We start from the raw sequence: 20,181 nt of genomic DNA, 5'->3' as shown, positions 1-20,181 counted from the left end.
ACATGATTCCATATGTGTTATTTCATAATTTTGATGTCTTCACTATATTCTGGATTGTAGAAAATATTAAAAATAAAGAAAAACCCTTGAGTTGGTGTGTCCAAACTTTTGACTGGTACTGTACAGTCGTGGCCAAAAGTTTTGAGAATGACACAAATATGAATTTTCACAAAGTCTGCTGCCTCAGTGTCTTTAGATATTTTTGTTCGATGTTACTATGGAATACTTAAGTATAATTACAAGCATTTCATAAGTGTCAAAGGCTTTTATTGACAATTACATGAAGTTGATGCAAAGAGTCAATATTTGCAGTGTTGACCCTTCTTTTTCAAGACCTCTGCAATCCGCCCTGGCATGCTGTCAATTAACTTCTGGGCCACATCCTGACTGATGGCAGCCCATTCTTGCATAATCAATGCTTGGAGTTTGTCAGAATTTGTGGGTTTTTGTTTGTCCACCCGCCTCTTGAGGATTGACCACAAGTTCTCAATGGGATTAAGGTTTCCTGGCCATGGACCCAAAATATTGATGTTTTGTTCCCCGAGCCAATTAGTTATCACTTTTGCCTTATGGCAAGATTCTCCATCATGCTGGAAAAGGCATTGTTCGTCACCAAACTGTTCCTGGATGGTTGGGAGAAGTTGCTCTTGAAGGATGTGTTGGTACCATTCTTTATTCATGGCTGTGTTCTTAGGCAAAATTGTGAGTGAGCCCACTCCCTTGGCTGAGAAGCAACCCCACACATGAATGGTCTCAGGATGCTTTACTTTTGGCATGACACAGGACTGATGGTAGCGCTCACCTTCTCCGGACAAGCTTTTTTCCGGATGCCCCAAACAATCGGAAAGGGGATTCATCAGAGAAAATGACTTTACCCCAGTCCTCAGCAGTCCAATCCCTGTACCTTTTGCAGAACATCAGTCTGTCCCTGATGTTTTTCCTGGAGAGAAGTGGCTTCTTTGCTGCACTTCTTGACACCAGGCCATCCTCCTAAAGTCTTCGCCTCACTGTGCGTGCAGATGCACTCACACCTGCCTGCTGCCATTCCTGAGCAAGCTCTGTACTGGTGGTGCCCCGATCCCGCAGCTGAATAATCTTTAGGAGATGGTCCTGGCGCTTGCTGGACTTTCTTGGGCGCGCCTTCTTCATAACAATTGAACCGCTCTCCTTGAAGTTCTTGATGATCCGATAAATGGTTGATTTAGGTGCAATCTTACTGGCAGCAATATCCTTGCCTGTGAAGCCCTTTTTGTGCAAAGCAATGATGACGGCACGTGTTTCCTTGCAGGTAACCATGGTTGACAGAGGAAGAACAATGATTCCAAGCACCACCCTCCTTTTGAAGCTTCCAGTCTGTTATTCGAACTCAATCAGCATAACAGAGTGATCTCCAGCCTTGTCCTCGTCAACTCTCACACCTGTTTTAACGAGAGAATCACTGACATGATGTCAGTTGGTCCTTTTGTGGCAGGGCTGAAATGCAGTGGAAATGTTTTTTGGGGGATTCAGTTCATTTGCATGGCAAAGAGGGACTTTGCAATTAATTGCAATTCATCTGATCACTCTTCATAACATTCTGGAGTATATGCAAATTGCCATCATACAAACTGAGGCAGCAGACTTTGTGAAAATTTATATTTGTGTCATTCTCAAAACTTTTGGCCACGACTGTATATATAATTTTAAAAGTATGCATACATTTGGACTACACACACATTCAGAATGGGCCTGCATCAAGTGAGTTAGACAGCAAACCTGTTTCTTTCTTTCTGTCTGTCTTTTTGTTTCTCTCTGTCTGTCTGTCTGTCTCTCTCTCTCTCTTTCCATTTATCTCTCTCTCCCAGCCTGGCACTACGTAGGCGTGGTGGGAGGATTTGCCTTCATCCTCATCCAACTCAGTCTCATCACAGCATTTGCCCACACCTGGAACAAGAACTGGTGAGAGGGGAGGGAGAGCAGGGAGAGGTGTGCGTGTGTGGGGGGGGGGGGGGGGGTCTTGGGGGGTTTAGTGTGGTGTGTTGGGGATGAGAGGTGATATGGAGTTTGGGCAGTTGTCAGTTGAAGCAGAGGATGTGAGAGTGGATGCTGGGGTCCTTGTGTTGGAGAAGGACAGGCCACATCCTCCAACCATATAAGCGCAAGTGCAGTTTGACTGGACGTTACCTTGTACTGATCTGTTTCAGCTAGGAGCTGCAGTTTGACTGGACGTTACCTTGAACTGATCTGTTTCAGCTAGGAGCTGCAGTTTGACTGGACGTTACCTTGAACTGATCTGTTTCAGCTAGGAGCTGCAGTTTGACTGGACGTTACCTTGTACTGATCTGTTTCAGCTAGGAGCTGCAGTTTGACTGGACGTTACCTTGTACTGATCTGTTTCAGCTAGGAGCTGCAGTTTGACTGGACGTTACCTTGTACTGATCTGTTTCAGCTAGGAGCTGCAGTTTGACTGGACGTTACCTTGTACTGATCTGTTTCAGCTAGGAGCTGCAGTTTGACTGGACGTTACCTTGTACTGATCTGTTTCAGCTAGGAGCTGCAGTTTGACTGGACGTTACCTTGAACTGATCTGTTTCAGCTAGGAACTGCTCCTCTGCAGCTGTTGCAGTGGGCTAGGGTTTCCATTTCTCCCATTCGGGGTCGTCTGTAACTCATGATTGCAACTCAGTTCAACTCAATGCAGTACAACTTTAAGGGGCAGTTCAGAAGGCATGGTCTGGGCACAAGAGTGCAGCACAATTACATATTCTTTACTTCCTATACATCACAGGTGGCTACTGGCACCTTCATTGGGAAGGACAGGCTTATAGTAATGGCTGGAATGGAATGAATTCAATATATCAAACACATGGTTTCCATGTGTTTGACACCACTCCATTCACTCTATTCCAGCCATTGTTATAAGCCATCCTCCCCTCACCATTCTCCTGTGCTACACATGTAGCATAGAGTATGTAGCATATCACTCTGACTGCCCTGCTCAGTCTCTCACTGGCCTGCTATCTGTCTCCTCTGCTTCACCTCTCCAACATCGCTGTATAAATCCGACAGACTTGTTTTAATAAAAACTCTCCTCAAGGGGAGGGCCTCAAACAACACTACTACTGCTTACCCTCTCTCTCTCTCTGTAGCTTTTTCATCTCCCCCTCCATCCCATCTCTCCGTCCAACATCTCTTATTTGTTCTCTCGCTCTCTCTCCTCCGTCTTTCCTTCTCTCTCTCTCTCGCTCCCTTTCTGTTTCTCTCTCTCCCTCTCCTCCTTTCTGTTTTTCTCTCTCCTCTCTCTCTCTGTCCCTTTGTTTCTCACTCACTTATTCCCATCTCTCAATCTCTTTCCTTCTCTCTTGCCCCTTTCGTTATTCTTTTTCTCACTCCCTCATTCCCTCTCATCCTCTGACAGGCATCTTGTTTCCAGATGTTTCGTATTTTTACAGTAAAACATCAACTCCAGCTGCTGTTCTCGCTGCTGTATATGAAGAATGTGTGTGTGTGTGAGATGCGCACGTGCAGGCGCGTATGTGTGTCTGTGCGTGTTTGTGTATATATACAGTATGTGTGTGCGTGGCATGTCAGTTAAATGCTGAACCCCTCATGTCAGAGTTGTAGCTAACGCAACTTAAGAGGCTTTGCTGTGTCTGGAACCTCTCCTAGCCAAACATACAGTTACCAGGAAGAGTGTGTAAGCCCTGTCATGGTGTCCCAGTCCCACACGGTCATGTTCCCTCTGCCCTAGTCTCTCATGACAGACTTAACATCAATGTAACATAACAGAAATCTAGTTGCTGCCTGGTCAGCATGCATGCAATATTTGGTTCTGGGTTACAAGATTAGTATACCTCTTCCCAGAAACCTTTATCTGTCTGTCTGTCTGTATTCTCTCTCTCTTCAATCCGTATCACGGAAGTTCAGCTTTACAGCGTTATTGAAATTTAAGGGAAATGTTACCTAGACTGCATTCACGGTAAGTGCTGCATATGTCTGCTCAATCGGAAATTATCTTTACATTTCTATTGCGCAATCTGTAATGCCTCACTGATACAGACTGAATAGAGCCCTCTGTCTCTTCCTTCTTTCACTGACCTAACCAGCTGCTCTGTCACTGACCTAAACCAGCTGCCCTGTCACTGACCTAAACCAGCTGCCCTGTCACTGACCTAAACCAGCTGCCCTGTCACTGACCTAAACCAGCTGCCCTGTCACTGACCTAAACCAGCTGCCCTGCCACTGACCTAAACCAGCTGCTCTGTCACTGACCTAAACCAGCTGCTCTGTCACTGACCTAAACCAGCTGCTCTGTCACTGACCTAAACCAGCTGCCCTGCCACTGACCTAAACCAGCTGCCCTGTCACTGACCTAAACCAGCTGCCCTGCCACTGACCTAAACCAGCTGCCCTGTCACTGACCTAAACCACATGCCCTGTCAGACCTAAACCACCTGCCCTGTCACTGACCTAAACCAGCTGCCCTGCCACTGACCTAAACCAGCTGCCCTGTCACTGACCTAAACCAGCTGCCCTGTCACTGACCTAAACCACCTGCTCTGTCAATGACCTAAACCACTTGCCCTGTTACTGACCTAAACCAGCTGCCCTGTCACTGACCAAAACCAGCTGCCCTGTCACTGACCAAAACCAGCTGCCCTGTCACTGACCAAAACCAGCTGCCCTGTCACTGACCTAAACCAGCTGTCCTGTTACTGACCTAAACCAGCTGCCCTGTTACTGACCTAAACCAGCTGCCCTGTCAATGACCTAAACCAGCTGCCCTGTCAATGACCTAAACCAGCTGCCCTGTCACTGACCTAAACCAGCTGCCCTGTCTGTTGAGTTTGTCTCTCTCAGGGTGTGCAGATCAAGCATGCTGGGTTTATGAGTGGAAAGAGATTGAGTTTTAGGAAAAGAGAATGAAGAGAAAGGAGAAGAGAGGGAAGAGATGAAAGGAGAGAAGAGAGGGAAGAGAGGAAAGGGAGGAGAGGGAATAGAGGAGAGAGGATGGGGAAGAGAGAGGAGAAGAGAGAGAAGAGATGATAGGGAAGAGAGGAAAGGGAATAGAGGAGAGAGGCTCTGTCGAATTTCCCGTTAGGCAATGGGCATCCACATGTTGTTTTAATTTACCAATGTAATGTTATTTTAAACAACGATTTTAATATCAATTTATTATCCATCACTCTGTCATGATCCAATTTAATTGGTAATCCTAATGTTAATGAAACTGCACTTTATGATGGTAGTGATGGTTGCTGGTGGGTATGTGTTTATGTATTTAAGTGCCATAAACCTTTCATCAGTCAACCGCACGACTCTACAATGAATATGTTATTAGGTTTTATAGTATGTTGGCTGATTGTCAGCACCAGAGCAAGCATTGTGCACTCAAGTCCCCCTGTTTAACTATGACCCTTGCTTAACCAAGACCATGGTTTTTGATTGAGCAATTGGCTAGAACACTGCTTTGGCTAGTGCGTTGCCATCTGGGGCGGTATTTGTGTTCCGGAGGCAGCGGCTTAGACCGCTAGACCACCCTAGGTCACTCAGTTACATATCAATGTGTGTATTTCTGGATTCTCCTCTCAGGTTGAAGGTGATGTGTGTATTTCTGTATTCTCCTCTCAGGTAGAAGGTGATGTGTGTATTTCTGGATTCTCCTCTCAGGTTGAAGGTGATGTGTGTATTTCTGTATTCTCCTCTCAGGTTGAAGGTGATGTGTGTATTTCTGTATTCTCCTCTCAGGTTGAAGGTGATGTGTGTATTTCTGGATTCTCCTCTCAGGTAGAAGGTGATGTGTGTATTTCTGGATTCTCCACTCAGGTTGATGGTGATGTGTGTATTTCTGGATTCCCCTCAGGTTGATGGTGATGTGTATTTCTGGATTCTCCTCTCAGGTTGATGGTGATGTGTGTATTTCTGGATTCCCCTCAGGTTGATGGTGATGTGTGTATTTCTGGATTCTCCTCTCAGGTTGATGGTGATGTGTGTATTTCTGGATTCTCCTCTCAGGTTGATGGTGATGTGTGTATTTCTGGATTCTCCACTCAGGTAGAAGGTGATGTGTGTATTTCTGGATTCTCCTCTCAGGTTGATGGTGATGTGTGTATTTCTGGATTCCCCTCAGGTTGATGGTGATGTGTATTTCTGGATTCTCCTCTCAGGTTGATGGTGATGTGTGTATTTCTGGATTCTCCTCTCAGGTTGAAGGTGATGTGTGTATTTCTGTATTCTCCTCTCAGGTTGATGGTGATGTGTGTATTTCTGTATTCTCCTCTCAGGTAGAAGGTGATGTGTGTATTTCTGTATTCTCCTCTCAGGTTGATGGTGATGTGTGTATTTCTGGATTCTCCTCTCAGGTTGATGGTGATGTGTGTATTTCTGGATTCTCCACTCAGGTAGAAGGTGATGTGTGTATTTCTGGATTCTCCTCTCAGGTTGAAGGTGATGTGTGTATTTCTGTATTCTCCTCTCAGGTAGAAGGTGATGTGTGTATTTCTGTATTCTCCTCTCAGGTTGATGGTGATGTGTGTATTTCTGGATTCTCCTCTCAGGTAGAAGGTGATGTGTGTATTTCTGGATTCTCCACTCAGGTTGAAGGTGATGTGTGTATTTCTGGATTCTCCTCTCAGGTTGAAGGTGATGTGTGTATTTCTGGATTCTCCACTCAGGTTGAAGGTGATGTGTGTATTTCTGGATTCTCCTCTCAGGTAGAAGGTGATGTGTGTATTTCTGGATTCTCCACTCAGGTTGAAGGTGATGTGTGTATTTCTGTATTCTCCTCTCAGGTAGAAGGTGATGTGTGTATTTCTGTATTCTCCTCTCAGGTTGAAGGTGATGTGTGTATTTCTGTATTCTCCTCTCAGGTAGAAGGTGATGTGTGTATTTCTGGATTCTCCTCTCAGGTTGATGGTGATGTGTGTATTTCTGGATTCTCCTCTCAGGTTGAAGGTGATGTGTGTATTTCTGGATTCTCCTCTCAGGTTGATGGTGATGTGTGTATTTCTGGATTCCCCTCAGGTTGATGGTGATGTGTATTTCTGGATTCTCATCTCAGGTTAACAGGGGCGGCAGAGGACAAGCGCTGGTACCTGGCGGTGATGTGTGCCACCCTGTTCTTCTACAGCATCGCCACCATGGCCTTCACCTTCATGTATAAGTACTACACCCACCCCACAGCCTGCCAGTCCAACAAGGTCCTGCTCTGGACCAACCTGACCCTGTGTGGCATCATGTCCTTCATCGCCGTCACGCCCTGTGTACAGCAGAGTGAGCAGTCACACGCATACACACATTCTGGCTCTCTCTCACACACACATATGCTTGCACACACACACAAAGATGTGGACACATTAATGCACATGGCATACACACACACACTCTCTTTCTCTCGAATGGACGCACACACACGGTATTATTTCATCAGGATATCGTTTAGCCCAGTAAAGGGTTAGTACAGACACAAACCCATGGTGTCACCCAGTAAGCTCTTAAAGCTGACAGCAGCCTGGAAGACCACCACCAATGTGAAACAGGCTGTCATCCAGTACTTAGCAGGGAACACTTACTCCATCTCAGGCTGAGCCAACATCCATGTGTGGATGATGCCATGTAATCTAACGTCATCTCTCCTACTGCTCTCGATCATTGTTCAGACAGAACTGTGTTAGGAAACCTCTGTCTATACATGCCAGGGTTTTACCAGGATGTTTTTACCATGTATTGAGTGTCATGCCGATTTCCCGACCTGGCCTCCCACTTTGTGTATGTGTGTGTGTTTGTCCATTTGTGTGTGTGTTTGTGAGAGCTCATAATTGTGTGTGTTCTTAGTTCTCAAGCTCTCCTCTCGCTCTGTCTACAGAACAGCCTCGTTCAGGGCTCCTGCAGGCTTCCATCATCAGCTGCTACGTCATGTACCTCACCTTGTCTGCCCTGTCCAGCCGGCCCCCAGAGAAAAGTATGGCACACTAGCCTTTTCCCTATGGGAAATGGGGCATTGGAAACACTTTGGAACACACACACATACATACAGTTGAAGTCAGAAGTTTACATACACCTTAGCCAAATACATTTAAACTCAGTATTTCACAATTCCTGACATTTAATCCTAGTAAGAATTCCCTTTCTTAGGTCAGTTAGGATCACCACTTTATTTTTTAGAATGTGAAATGTCAGAATAATAGTAGAGAGAATGATTTATTTCAGCTTTTATTTATTTCATCACATTCCCAGTGGGTCAGAAGTTTACATACACTCAATAAGTATTTGGTAGCATTGCCTTTAAATGGTTTAACTTGGGTTAAACGTTTCGGGTAGCCTTCCACAAGCTTCCCACAATAAGTTGGGTGAATTTTGGCCCATTCCTCCTGACAGAGCTGGTGTAACTGAGTTAGGTTTGTAGGCCTCCTTGCTTGCACACGCTTTTTCAGTTCTGCCCACACATTTTATATAGGATTGAGGTCAGGGATTTTTGATGGCCACTCCAATACTTTGAGGTCCTTAAGCCATTTTGCCACAACTTTAGAAGTATGCTTGGGGTCATTGTCCATTTGGAAGACCCATTTGCGACCAAGCTTTAACTTCCTGACTGATGTCTTGAGATGTTGCTTCAATATATCCACATCATTTTCCTCCTCGTGTTGCCATCTATTTTGTGAAGTGCACTAGTCCCTCCTGCAGCAAAGCACCCCCACAACATGATGCTGCTACCCCCGTCCTTCAAGGTTGGGATGGTGTTCTTCAGCTTGCAAGCATTCCCCTTTTTCCTCCAAACATAATGATGGTCATTATGGCCAAACAGTTATATTTCTGTTCCATTAGACCAGAGGACATTTCTCCAAAAAGTACAATCTTTGTCCCCAAGTGCAGTTGCAAACCGTGGTCTGGCTTTTTTATGGCGGTTTTGGAGCAGTTTCCTCCAGCATCTTCACAAGGTCCTTTGCTGTTGTTGTGGGATATATTTGCACTTTTCGCACCAAAGTACGTTCATCTCTAGGAGACAGAACACGTCTCCTTCCTGAGCGGTATGATGGCTGCGTGGTCCCGTGGTGTTTACACCTGCGTACTATTGTTTGTACAGATGACCGTGGTACCTTCCGGCATTAGGAAATTGCTCCCAGGGATGAACCAGACTTGTGGAGGTCTAAAAAAAAAAATGTGGGAGGTTTTTGCTGATTTCTTTTGATTTTCCCATGATGTCAAGCAAAGAGGTACTGAGTTTGAAGGTAGTCCTTGAAATACATCCACAGGTACACCTCCAATTGACTCAAATTATGTCAATTAGCCTATCGGAAGCTTCTAAAGCCATGACATAATTTTCTGGAATTCTCTAAGCTGTTTAAAGGCACAGTCAACTTCATGTATGTAAACGTCTGACCCAATGGAATTGTGATACAGTGAATTATAAGTGAAATAATCTGTCTGTAAACAATTGTTGGAAAAATGACTTGTATCATGCACAAAGTAGATGTCCTAACCGACTTGCCAAAACTAGTTTGTTACCAAGAAATTTGTGGAGTGGTTGAAAAATGACTTCTAATGACTCCAACCTAAGTGTATGGAATCTTCCGACTTCAACTGTACTTGCATGGATGCACGTGTGTGAGCAGGCACGCACACACAGGCGCACATCATATCCCGTCCGACCCCTCACCACACACACTCACCTGAGTCACTTCTGACATCCTGTTCACTTCAGTCACCTCCACTGCACCACAAACAACTCAATCACATTGAATCACAGCAAAGGCCAAGCACACATTCACTCCAAGACAAAGGCTCTGTACGTCACACACACTATCTGCTGCTACATGTTGTTCTTAGTGGAGACAGTATGCTGTAGGGAGGTGAAGAGGCTATTTGATATTCCTGATGGATCTAATGACAACATAATAACACAGTAATGCTGCCTGACAGTATCATTACACACTCTTACACACCTTGTCTTGGTGAACAAGTAGTCCCTGTCCGTCTGTCTCAGTCAGTCAGTCATTTTTTCAATGGAAACTAGTGGCTACAGTATGAAATAGTCCAACATTATTCTGAAAGCATTGTAAAGGTTTTGCTGAACAGTCACTCTGACATAATCAGGTAACATTTAAAAACGTCAAATGCGATGAAATAATTAATCAACCTACCAATCAAATATCATTTTTATTGTGTTTTAATGGTTTTGATAATTGTGCATACTGTAGCTGGGTAAAGTTCACCATGTCAAATACTTGCCATTACTGTGGTGATAAAGTAAAGGAGTTTCAACACAAAATACCAGGAGACAGGGTGAGAGATTTCTTTTCGTCCACAATGTATAATACATTTTCACATATAACACTGTTACAAACAGCAGACATAATACCCTGCCTTACTGACCAGATAAATACTCTAACAGTCTGAAAAGATTGGTTCCTTCATCTACCATGGTCCTGCACAACCTTCCAATTTATTATATTTAAATGGTTCTAAAGTATTGTTTGAATGTACAGTATACTGTATATTGAACGGTTTCTGGTCTGTTCAGATAAGAGAAAGAAGAATTACTGGGATGATAAAGTAGGGGGTCTATTTTTTTTAGTCTTTGAGCTCCTGTCAGCTTCACCAGGCCAGAGGTTCCCCAGTGCCAGAGGGGCACTGTTACCCCTCTGAAGCCTTGTACATTTTCTCGTGATGCATCCAATACACCAAACCAGTGTTTCTGAATCTGTATCCAATCTTGTCTCAAGCTGTGATTCATAAGGTATGAGATTCAGATGGAACCGACCTGTGGCTCCCACCGTTACTGTCATCAGTCAAGCGCCCCTCTCACTTACACGCGCTTAGTTCAATAACTCCATGTGAACGGATGGATGTGGATGTCAGTGCGTTACGTCAGATGAGTGATGGAGCAGCACAGTACCGTAACTGTACTTCACCAGCTCACTGCCATTCCAAATTGCCCCTTCTCGCTTGCAACCTTCCCCATCCTCCCCCAGCCACCTACTACAACTCCAAACAGCCTGGCCCCTCAGACTTTCATTCCAATTCAGATTGCTTTATCATGCCGTACGGTACATTTAGCAAATATTGTTTCTGACTCCTATTCTTCCACCTGCTTCCGCTAATTCCCCCGGGTCTTTCACTACCTCCTCCAGCCCCCGATTGAGACTCCAAACACAACCCCCAGGGAGTCCAACATAGTCATATTTCTCATTCCTCTCTCTCTCTGGATTTATGAGTCCCTTCAGACATCCAGCTATTTCCTCTCCCTCTCATCTTTCTCTTTTTAAACTTTCAATTCCTTTCTTTTCTCTCTATTTAACTATGTATCTTTCTCCTTCTCTCTCCTTCTCACAAGCCATGCTTCTATCATATAACGGTGACTTGTTGTGACATTGCAACGTGATATTGCTTTGAGTTGACATGTACATAACATTGTTTTGAAAAGGAATGTCTGTTCCACCCATTCTGATTTGTACATTCTTTGTACCTGCTAGTTGTTTTGCGTGGAGGCAGGGGTGCGTGCTGTCCCGGGGCAGTACAGGGCAATGCTGCAACTTGTTGAGGAAATCAGCACCGTGTATAAAAACATCTGTTCAACACATACACTCACACTGTACATCCCCAGTAAGGATAGTGTTTTAAATAGTCATTTTCACTGGAGAGTGTGTGTGTGTGTGTGTGTGTGTGTGTGTGTGTGTGTGTGTGTGTGTGTGTGTGTGTGTGTGTGTACGCATGCATGTGTATGTGTGGGCCCTGTTCAAAAGTAGTGCACTATAAAGGGAATAGGGTGTCATTTGGGATGCAAAAGAGTGGTCCTCCCTCATGTCCTGTTCAGTCATGTTTGCCTGTTCAGTTTCCCTCTGGCTCTGTCTGCTGGGTGACCTCATCAAGCACACAGACACACATCCCTGTGTTTCTATGTGGAGGAATTAGTCTGGAGTGGGACTGAAAACACACAACACTGGGAGCAGGACAGGTCCCCTCTCCCCTGCAGTGGGCTCAGCCTGGTGTGTGTGTGTACAGTAAGCAACCCTGTAATTGTTTTCACTGAACCCAAGGCATCTGTTCTCTTGGTCACAACACACAGGAATCCACTCTGGAATCCACAGCCGTCCCTGTTATGGCCATCTGGGGGGAGGGAGACACAGAGAGCGAGAAACAGAGACACACACACAGAGAGAGAGAGACACACAGAGAGAGAGACACACACAGATATGCTTATCATAACACAGTAATAGCAGTGATGGTGTTAGTTTGCATCTCACACAAAATAATCCATGTTTGACAGTCTGTTTAGTCTTACGCACAGACAGAGACTCAGCGGCCCCTCTACCTGTACTGCTCCAATTGTCCCAGGGATACACATGAGGCAAAGAAAACTATGTCCCGTCACGTATATTGTTATCATTGCACTTACTTACCTCCAGGGATGTTTTCTTGTCCTGCCGTGGCTATTATTGTATTGTAGTATTGTACATGTTATGTTGTAAATCTGTAATATTAGAGTAATAATATATTGTATGATGTATTGTGTTAAAGATGTAGGCTATTAGGTTTTGCGGTGATGTAATTGTTTTAATCCTTTTTGGACCCCAGGAAGATTAGCTGCTGCCTCAGCTAATGGGGATCCTCAGAAACATCAAAACAACTATACAACACTGGGCCTCCGTAATCTGACATTCTGAATCAGAGCCCGTATTAATGTATCATCTTAGAGAAGGAGTGCTGATCTACAATCAGTTTTGTATTTTAGATCATAATGAAAAAGATAATATAGACAGGGTGGACCTGATCCTAGATCAGCACTCATACTCTGAGGTGACTCCAGCCCCAGGCGATTATAGAGAACAGCGGAGGCTGGTGACTTGAAAAATGGAAGAGGATGGGAGACCCACGGAACGCACAGAGACGTCAAAGTGGGTTTCAAAAATCGTCAAAGAGTAATTACGTTAACCTAAAGCATTTAATAAAGACATTTATAGTGCAATATTATGGGGAATGGGAATGAGAGGGCTACTTACACAGTGTTGGAAAGGGATCACAGCAGTGATTGAATGAGGGTATGAGGCATGAGTTGAGGTGTTCAGAGGCTTGACTTCAGTGCAGGACAGGATTTGACTAGAAAGACGAAAAACAATTAACACAACGCCCAGTTAGACAACAGAGCTAAGAATGAGTTAGTCCACACAAATCATTGATGTGTAATAATGTGATTGTGTGTGTGTGTATGTGTGATTGACTCTACATACAGTAATGAGAAAAAATTGATAGGGGTACTCACAGTGCTTGGAGGAAACATTCAATTTACCCCCTGGGACTCAGAGTTTTTCCTTATCTGTTAACCTAACCAGGAAAACTCTGGACCCTATAAAGGTATGCCAGTGATTATTCAGTTGTAAAAGGGTTTTATAAGGGATATGAGGACACCAGTTTTTCCTAATCAGGTCAAACTGCAGCAACCTTATACTTGTTCATATGAATTATATTTAGACTAGATTAGGAGGGGGATTTCCTCGACCCAGACAGACAACTGATAGACAGAACTCACAGGGCTGAGCTTGCTTTACCCATGTTTGCGTTATGCAGGCCTATGCAACTGTATGCCTTATTAAAAATAATGACTCACATCTGTCATCACTATTATGTTGATTAATTCCAGTTAATAATTTTGGATTGAAAACTTATAGGCAGCTTTGCCAGCCCAATTTTCAATATAAACCAAATTTGATCACATTCACATTTTCTCCTGACACACAAATTGACTATAAATACATAACATTACCAATTATTTACCTTGACCAGATGAACAGGCTGTATGCAGCACCTATTATTAGTAGCCTACAGTTAATCAGACTGCAAAATTGTCTCGTTTTCATCCCATACAGCATGTCAGATCTCTAATGTTTAGGTATAGACTAGGCTGCTGCAACATTTATGTCATGAGTTTTTGCTTGTGTCTGTCTGGAGTGATTGTGTTATCTTGCTAAATAAATACCGGAGCAAAGTGGAAACCCTACTTGAGCGCGCGCGAAAAAAAACATGTTCTGCGTCAAACGGATGATGCGATGGAAGCTATCAAATCATTCAGAACACCCCAGAAAAAAAGTAGAAAGTTCCATATGTAGAGCAAGTAAAGCATCGTAACGTGCAATTACCGCTGCAAGTTCCTTGTAGTTGCACTTGTTAGCGGAACTTTCCCTCTCGTCGCGTCCTCTAAAAGCCAATTATTGAATGGTGAAAAACGCAGTGGTGTTGATAAGACGCTTGAGAACATCCCTGCTTCTTCTTACTTTCTCGTTGTTGCGCAGTTTGAATATCCAGACTTCCGCCATGATCGATAAGGCTTTTTCCCAGAAGATTGAATCTGATGTGGACATGTATATGCTCCCTGCTTTTTATTTAGCCATTTAGCTTAACGATCGATGTTCTTCAGGTCACTGTACCCACCTTTCGGCCAAGGCTCAGACTTTACAAAAAGCAGGCAAGGCAGAAATACAGGTGGCTTAATGAAAGGCCCTGTTATCCAGCTATACTTTTGATACCAATCGGTATTGAACACTCTCACCTTTTAACCCTTCTTCGTAAAACTGATCTCAGGCAGAGGTCGACCCTCGGTTTTAATTAGCACATTTTCCGTGTACCACAGTGAATTAAAAGGGATTCTTCATCAAAAAGTTAACAAAATGTGCGGTGGCGTTTGGGGCGAAAACTGCACACTCGAGCTAGTAGCTAGCTACTACTATTTGCTACTGAAGTTAACAAGGCAAATTGAAATAAATTGCACTAACTGGACACAAAAATGATGTTCTAACACCAAGAAAACAATTTATAATCGACCTCCTCCGTCTCCTGTCATTTGAAGAAACTAATTTGAATTGAAAAATATCGTTACATTTCTCAACTTATCGTTACATTTCTCAACTATGACTTTTCAATCTCTATTCAATAATGTCATCAAGCTCCTCAACACATAGATTCCCACCCTAATGGTTTGCGGCACAACCCCAATACAACACTTGTTTCATCTGATCCTAATCCTATGATTGGATGACAACATGTCAGTTCATACTTATCAATGTTGATTGGTTGGAGGTCGTCCTCTGGAAGTGGTCAAAATGACCATGCAGGTCTATGGAAGGGGGTGAGGCCTACGTGTCTCCTAGGTTTTGTGTTTAAGTCAATATACACAGAGGACAGAAGCTATCTTTTTTAGTGTTTCACAATTTTTATTTTAATGAAATTTCACTGAGGAGGATGGTCCTCCCCTTCCTCCTCTGAGGAGCCTCCACTGATAGAGAACCACACACTACTATAGGGTCAAACAGACAGGGAGAACCACACACACTACTATAGGGTCATACAGACAAGGAGAACCACACACTACTATAGGGTCATACAGACAGGGAGAAACACACACTAATATAGGGTCATACAGACAGGGAGAAACACACACTACTATAGGGTCATACAGACAGGGAGAACCACACACTACTATACGGCCATACAGACAGGGAGAACCACACACTACTATGGGGTCATACAGACAGGGAGAACCACACACTACTATGGGGTCATACAGACAGGGAGAAACACACACTACTATGGGGTCATACAGACAGGGAGAAACACACACTACTATAGGGTCATACAGACAAGGAGAACCACACACTACTATAGGGTCATACAGACAGGGAGAAACACACACTACTATAGGGTCATACAGACAGGGAGAAACACACACTAATATAGGGTCATACAGACAGGGAGAACCACACACTACTATAGGGTCATACAGACAGGGAGAACCACACACTACTATAGGGTCATACAGACAGGGAGAACCACACACTACTATAGGGTCATACAGACAGGGAGAACCACACACTACTATAGGGTCATACAGACAGGGAGAACCACACACTACTATAGGGTCATACAGACAGGGAGAACCACACACTACTATAGGGTCATACAGATAGGGAGAAACACACACTACTATAGGGTCATACAGACAGGGAGAAACACACACTACTATAGGGTCATACAGACAGGGAGAAACACACACTACTATAGGGTCATACAGACAGGGAGAACCACACACTACTATACGGTCATACAGACAGGGAGAACCACACACTACTATAGGGTCATACAGACAGGGAGAACCACACACTACTATAGGGTCATACAGACAGGGAGAACCACACACTACTATAGGGTCATACAGACAGGGAGAACCACACACTACTATAGGGTCATACAGACAGGGAGAAACACACACTACTATAGGGTCATACAGACAGGGAGAAACACACACTACTATAGGGTCATACAGACAGGGAGAACCACACACTACTATAGGGTCATACAGACAGGGAGAACCACACACTACTATAGGGTCATACAGACAGGGAGAAACACACACTACTATAGGGTCATACAGACAGGGAGAACCACACACTACTATAGGGTCATACAGACAGGGAGAACCACACACTACTATAGGGTCATACAGACAGGGAGAACCACACACTACTATAGGGTCATACAGACAGGGAGAACCACACACTACTATAGGGTCATACAGACAGGGAGAACCACACACTACTATAGGGTCATACAGACAGGGAGAACCACACACTACTATAGGGTCATACAGACAGGGAGAAACACACACTACTATAGGGTCATACAGACAGGGAGAACCACACACTACTATAGGGTCATACAGACAGGGAGAACCACACACTACTATAGGGTCATACAGACAGGGAGAACCACACACTACTATAGGGTCATACAGACAGGGAGAACCACACACTACTATAGGGTCATACAGACAGGGAGAACCACACACTACTATAGGGTCATACAGACAGGGAGAACCACACACTACTATAGGGTCATACAGACAGGGAGAACCACACACTACTATAGGGTCATACAGACAGGGAGAACCACACACTACTATAGGGTCATACAGACAGGGAGAACCACACACTACTATAGGGTCATACAGACAGGGAGAACCACACACTACTATACGGCCATACAGACAGGGAGAACCACACACTACTATAGAGTCATACAGACAGGGAGAACCACACACTACTATAGGGTCATACAGACAGGGAGAAACACACACTACTATAGGGTCATACAGATAGGGAGAAACACACACTACTATAGGGTCATACAGACAGGGAGAACCACACACTACTATAGGGTCATACAGATAGGGAGAAACACACACTACTATAGGGTCATACAGACAGGGAGAACCACACACTACTATAGGGTCATACAGACAGGGAGAAACACACACTACTATAGGGTCATACAGACAGGGAGAAACACACACTACTATAGGGTCATACAGACAGGGAGAAACACACACTACTATAGGGTCATACAGACAGGGAGAACCACACACTACTATAGGGTCATACAGACAGGGAGAACCACACACTACTATAGGGTCATACAGACAGGGAGAAACACACACTACTATAGGGTCATACAGACAGGGAGAACCACACACTACTATAGGGTCATACAGACAGGGAGAACCACACACTACTATAGGGTCATACAGACAGGGAGAACCACACACTACTATAGGGTCATACAGACAGGGAGAAACACACACTACTATAGGGTCATACAGACAGGGAGAACCACACACTACTATAGGGTCATACAGACAGGGAGAACCACACACTACTATAGGGTCATACAGATAGGGAGAAACACACACTACTATAGGGTCATACAGATAGGGAGAAACACACACTACTATAGGGTCATACAGACAGGGAGAAACACACACTACTATAGGGTCATACAGACAGGGAGAAACACACACTACTATAGGGTCATACAGACAGGGAGAAACACACACTACTATAGGGTCATACAGACAGGGAGAACCACACACTACTATAGGGTAATACAGACAGGGAGAAACAAACACTACTATAGGGTCATACAGACAGGGAGAACCACACACTACTATAGGGTCATACAGACAGGGAGAACCACACACTACTATAGGGTCATACAGACAGGGAGAAACACACACTACTATAGGGTCATACAGACAAGGAGAAACACACACTACTATAGGGTCATACAGACAGGGAGAAACACACACTACTATAGGGTCATACAGACAGGGAGAACCACACACTACTATAGGGTCAAACAGACAGGGAGAACCACACACTACTATAGGGTCATACAGACAAGGAGAACCACACACTACTATACGGCCATACAGACAGGGAGAACCACACACTACTATAGAGTCATACAGACAGGGAGAACCACACACTACTATAGGGTCATACAGACAGGGAGAACCACACACTACTATAGGGTCATACAGACAGGGAGAACCACACACTACTATAGGGTCAAACAGACAGGGAGAACCACACACTACTATAGGGTCATACAGACAGGGAGAAACACACACTACTATAGGGTCATACAGACAGGGAGAACCACACACTACTATAGGGTCATACAGACAGGGAGAACCACACACTACTATAGGGTCATACAGACAGGGAGAACCACACACTACTATAGGGTCATACAGACAGGGAGAAACACACACTACTATAGGGTCATACAGACAGGGAGAACCACACACTACTATAGGGTCATACAGACAGGGAGAACCACACACTACTATAGGGTCATACAGACAGGGAGAACCACACACTACTATAGGGTCATACAGACAGGGAGAACCACACACTACTATAGGGTCATACAGACAGGGAGAACCACACACTACTATAGGGTCATACAGATAGGGAGAAACACACACTACTATAGGGTCATACAGACAGGGAGAAACACACACTACTATAGGGTCATACAGACAGGGAGAAACAAACTTTTCTTTATTCCCTCAGTAAAACCACACAGTTCACTGTTACTAAAGAAAAGCTGGAAACAGAAGATTAAACTTTCTTTGCTCTGCTCCCTCTGTTGTTTTCCCAGTGGTGTACCAGGGGGTGAATATGACAGTATGTTACCCCAGTGTGGGTCAGGATGGCATCCAGAAGGAGACCAACGCGGTGGCCATTATAGGAGCTGCCATCATGTACTGCTGTGTGCTCTTCGCATGGTGAGTGGCACGTCACTGGAGGAGTGTGTAATGAATGTCAAAACGTTTTCCCATTGAATCATATGTAGTCTAGTCTCTCTACACAGTGATCGAACAATAAGGGCTCTATTCAATCCGAATCGCTGAAGATCAGCGTTACAGCGTGATTGAAATTTAAAGACAATTGTCCTGCGTTAGTGGAGACTGCATTCACGGTAAACACTGTTGGCTCAATCAGAAAATACCTTTACATTTATATTGCGCAATCTGTAACACTTCATCGATACAGACTGAATAGAGACCTAAGTACTTTACTTATTGACTTATTTAGGCTAATTACTTACTAACTTTCTATGTAACAAATGGAGTGCAATTTTAAGGTTATTTTTTGTTTCTGTTTGAAAAAATATATATTGTTTGTCTTAATATTAGTTTACTTCAGTTGCTTATTCAAACAATGTCATATTTTCAGTAACGAAGCATCCTACCTAGCAGAGGTTTTTGGCCCTTTCTGGATGATCAAAGTTTACCGCTATGAGTTCCAGGTAAAGTACGAATTCATATAAAAATATTACTGTCGAGGATCATTCACTGCCAACATGGATAATGGAGGATCAACTCTGTGTTCCTGTGGCTCTGCATACATCTTGTTCTCAGTGGGTTCGTGGCACTTTAATTGGGGAGGATGGGCTCGTAGTAATAGTTGGAGTGGAATTAGTGGAATGGTATCAAAGATGCCAGTCCATTCGCTCCGTTCTGGACATTATTATGAGCCGTCCTCCCTCAGCAGCCTCCACTGACCTTGGTATTAATTTGTGACGTGTTAGCGGCATGTTTCCACGCTCCATACATGTGTGGAGAATGTATGGGCATCCTGAGCTCTGCTTACCTCTAGCAGTTTGATATAGCTCCTGGAATCTCTCTCTCTGTTTTCCTAGAAAGCCACATGCTGCTTCTGCTGCCCTGACAAAGAGGAAGGTTGGTAGCCTACATGTCAATAAATTCTCAGCAACACTTCATTTGAAGGGTACCTGAATAAGGACTTCGTAACACATTCATGAAACATACATAAAACAAAAATAAGCAGTACATTTATGTTGACGAAA

At 44.1% G+C, this 20,181-nt stretch overlaps 1 protein-coding gene across 1 annotated transcript in view; it reads left to right on the top strand.

Annotated features, from left to right (window-relative positions):
- Positions 1–20,181, top strand: part of serinc4 (serine incorporator 4) — a 37,974-nt gene that overhangs the window by 16,092 nt on the left and 1,701 nt on the right. The window contains exons 6-11 of the mRNA XM_039000087.1: positions 1,845–1,938; positions 7,040–7,251; positions 7,844–7,939; positions 18,970–19,096; positions 19,548–19,620; positions 20,014–20,053. Coding sequence (XP_038856015.1) covers positions 1,845–1,938; positions 7,040–7,251; positions 7,844–7,939; positions 18,970–19,096; positions 19,548–19,620; positions 20,014–20,053 — 642 coding nt within the window. The remainder of the gene's footprint in view (positions 1–1,844; positions 1,939–7,039; positions 7,252–7,843; positions 7,940–18,969; positions 19,097–19,547; positions 19,621–20,013; positions 20,054–20,181) is intronic.

The sequence above is a fragment of the Salvelinus namaycush genome, chromosome 1, assembly GCF_016432855.1.
Source record: "Salvelinus namaycush isolate Seneca chromosome 1, SaNama_1.0, whole genome shotgun sequence".
NCBI lineage: Eukaryota > Metazoa > Chordata > Actinopteri > Salmoniformes > Salmonidae > Salvelinus > Salvelinus namaycush.
This window is presented reverse-complemented; position numbering and strand designations above follow the sequence as displayed.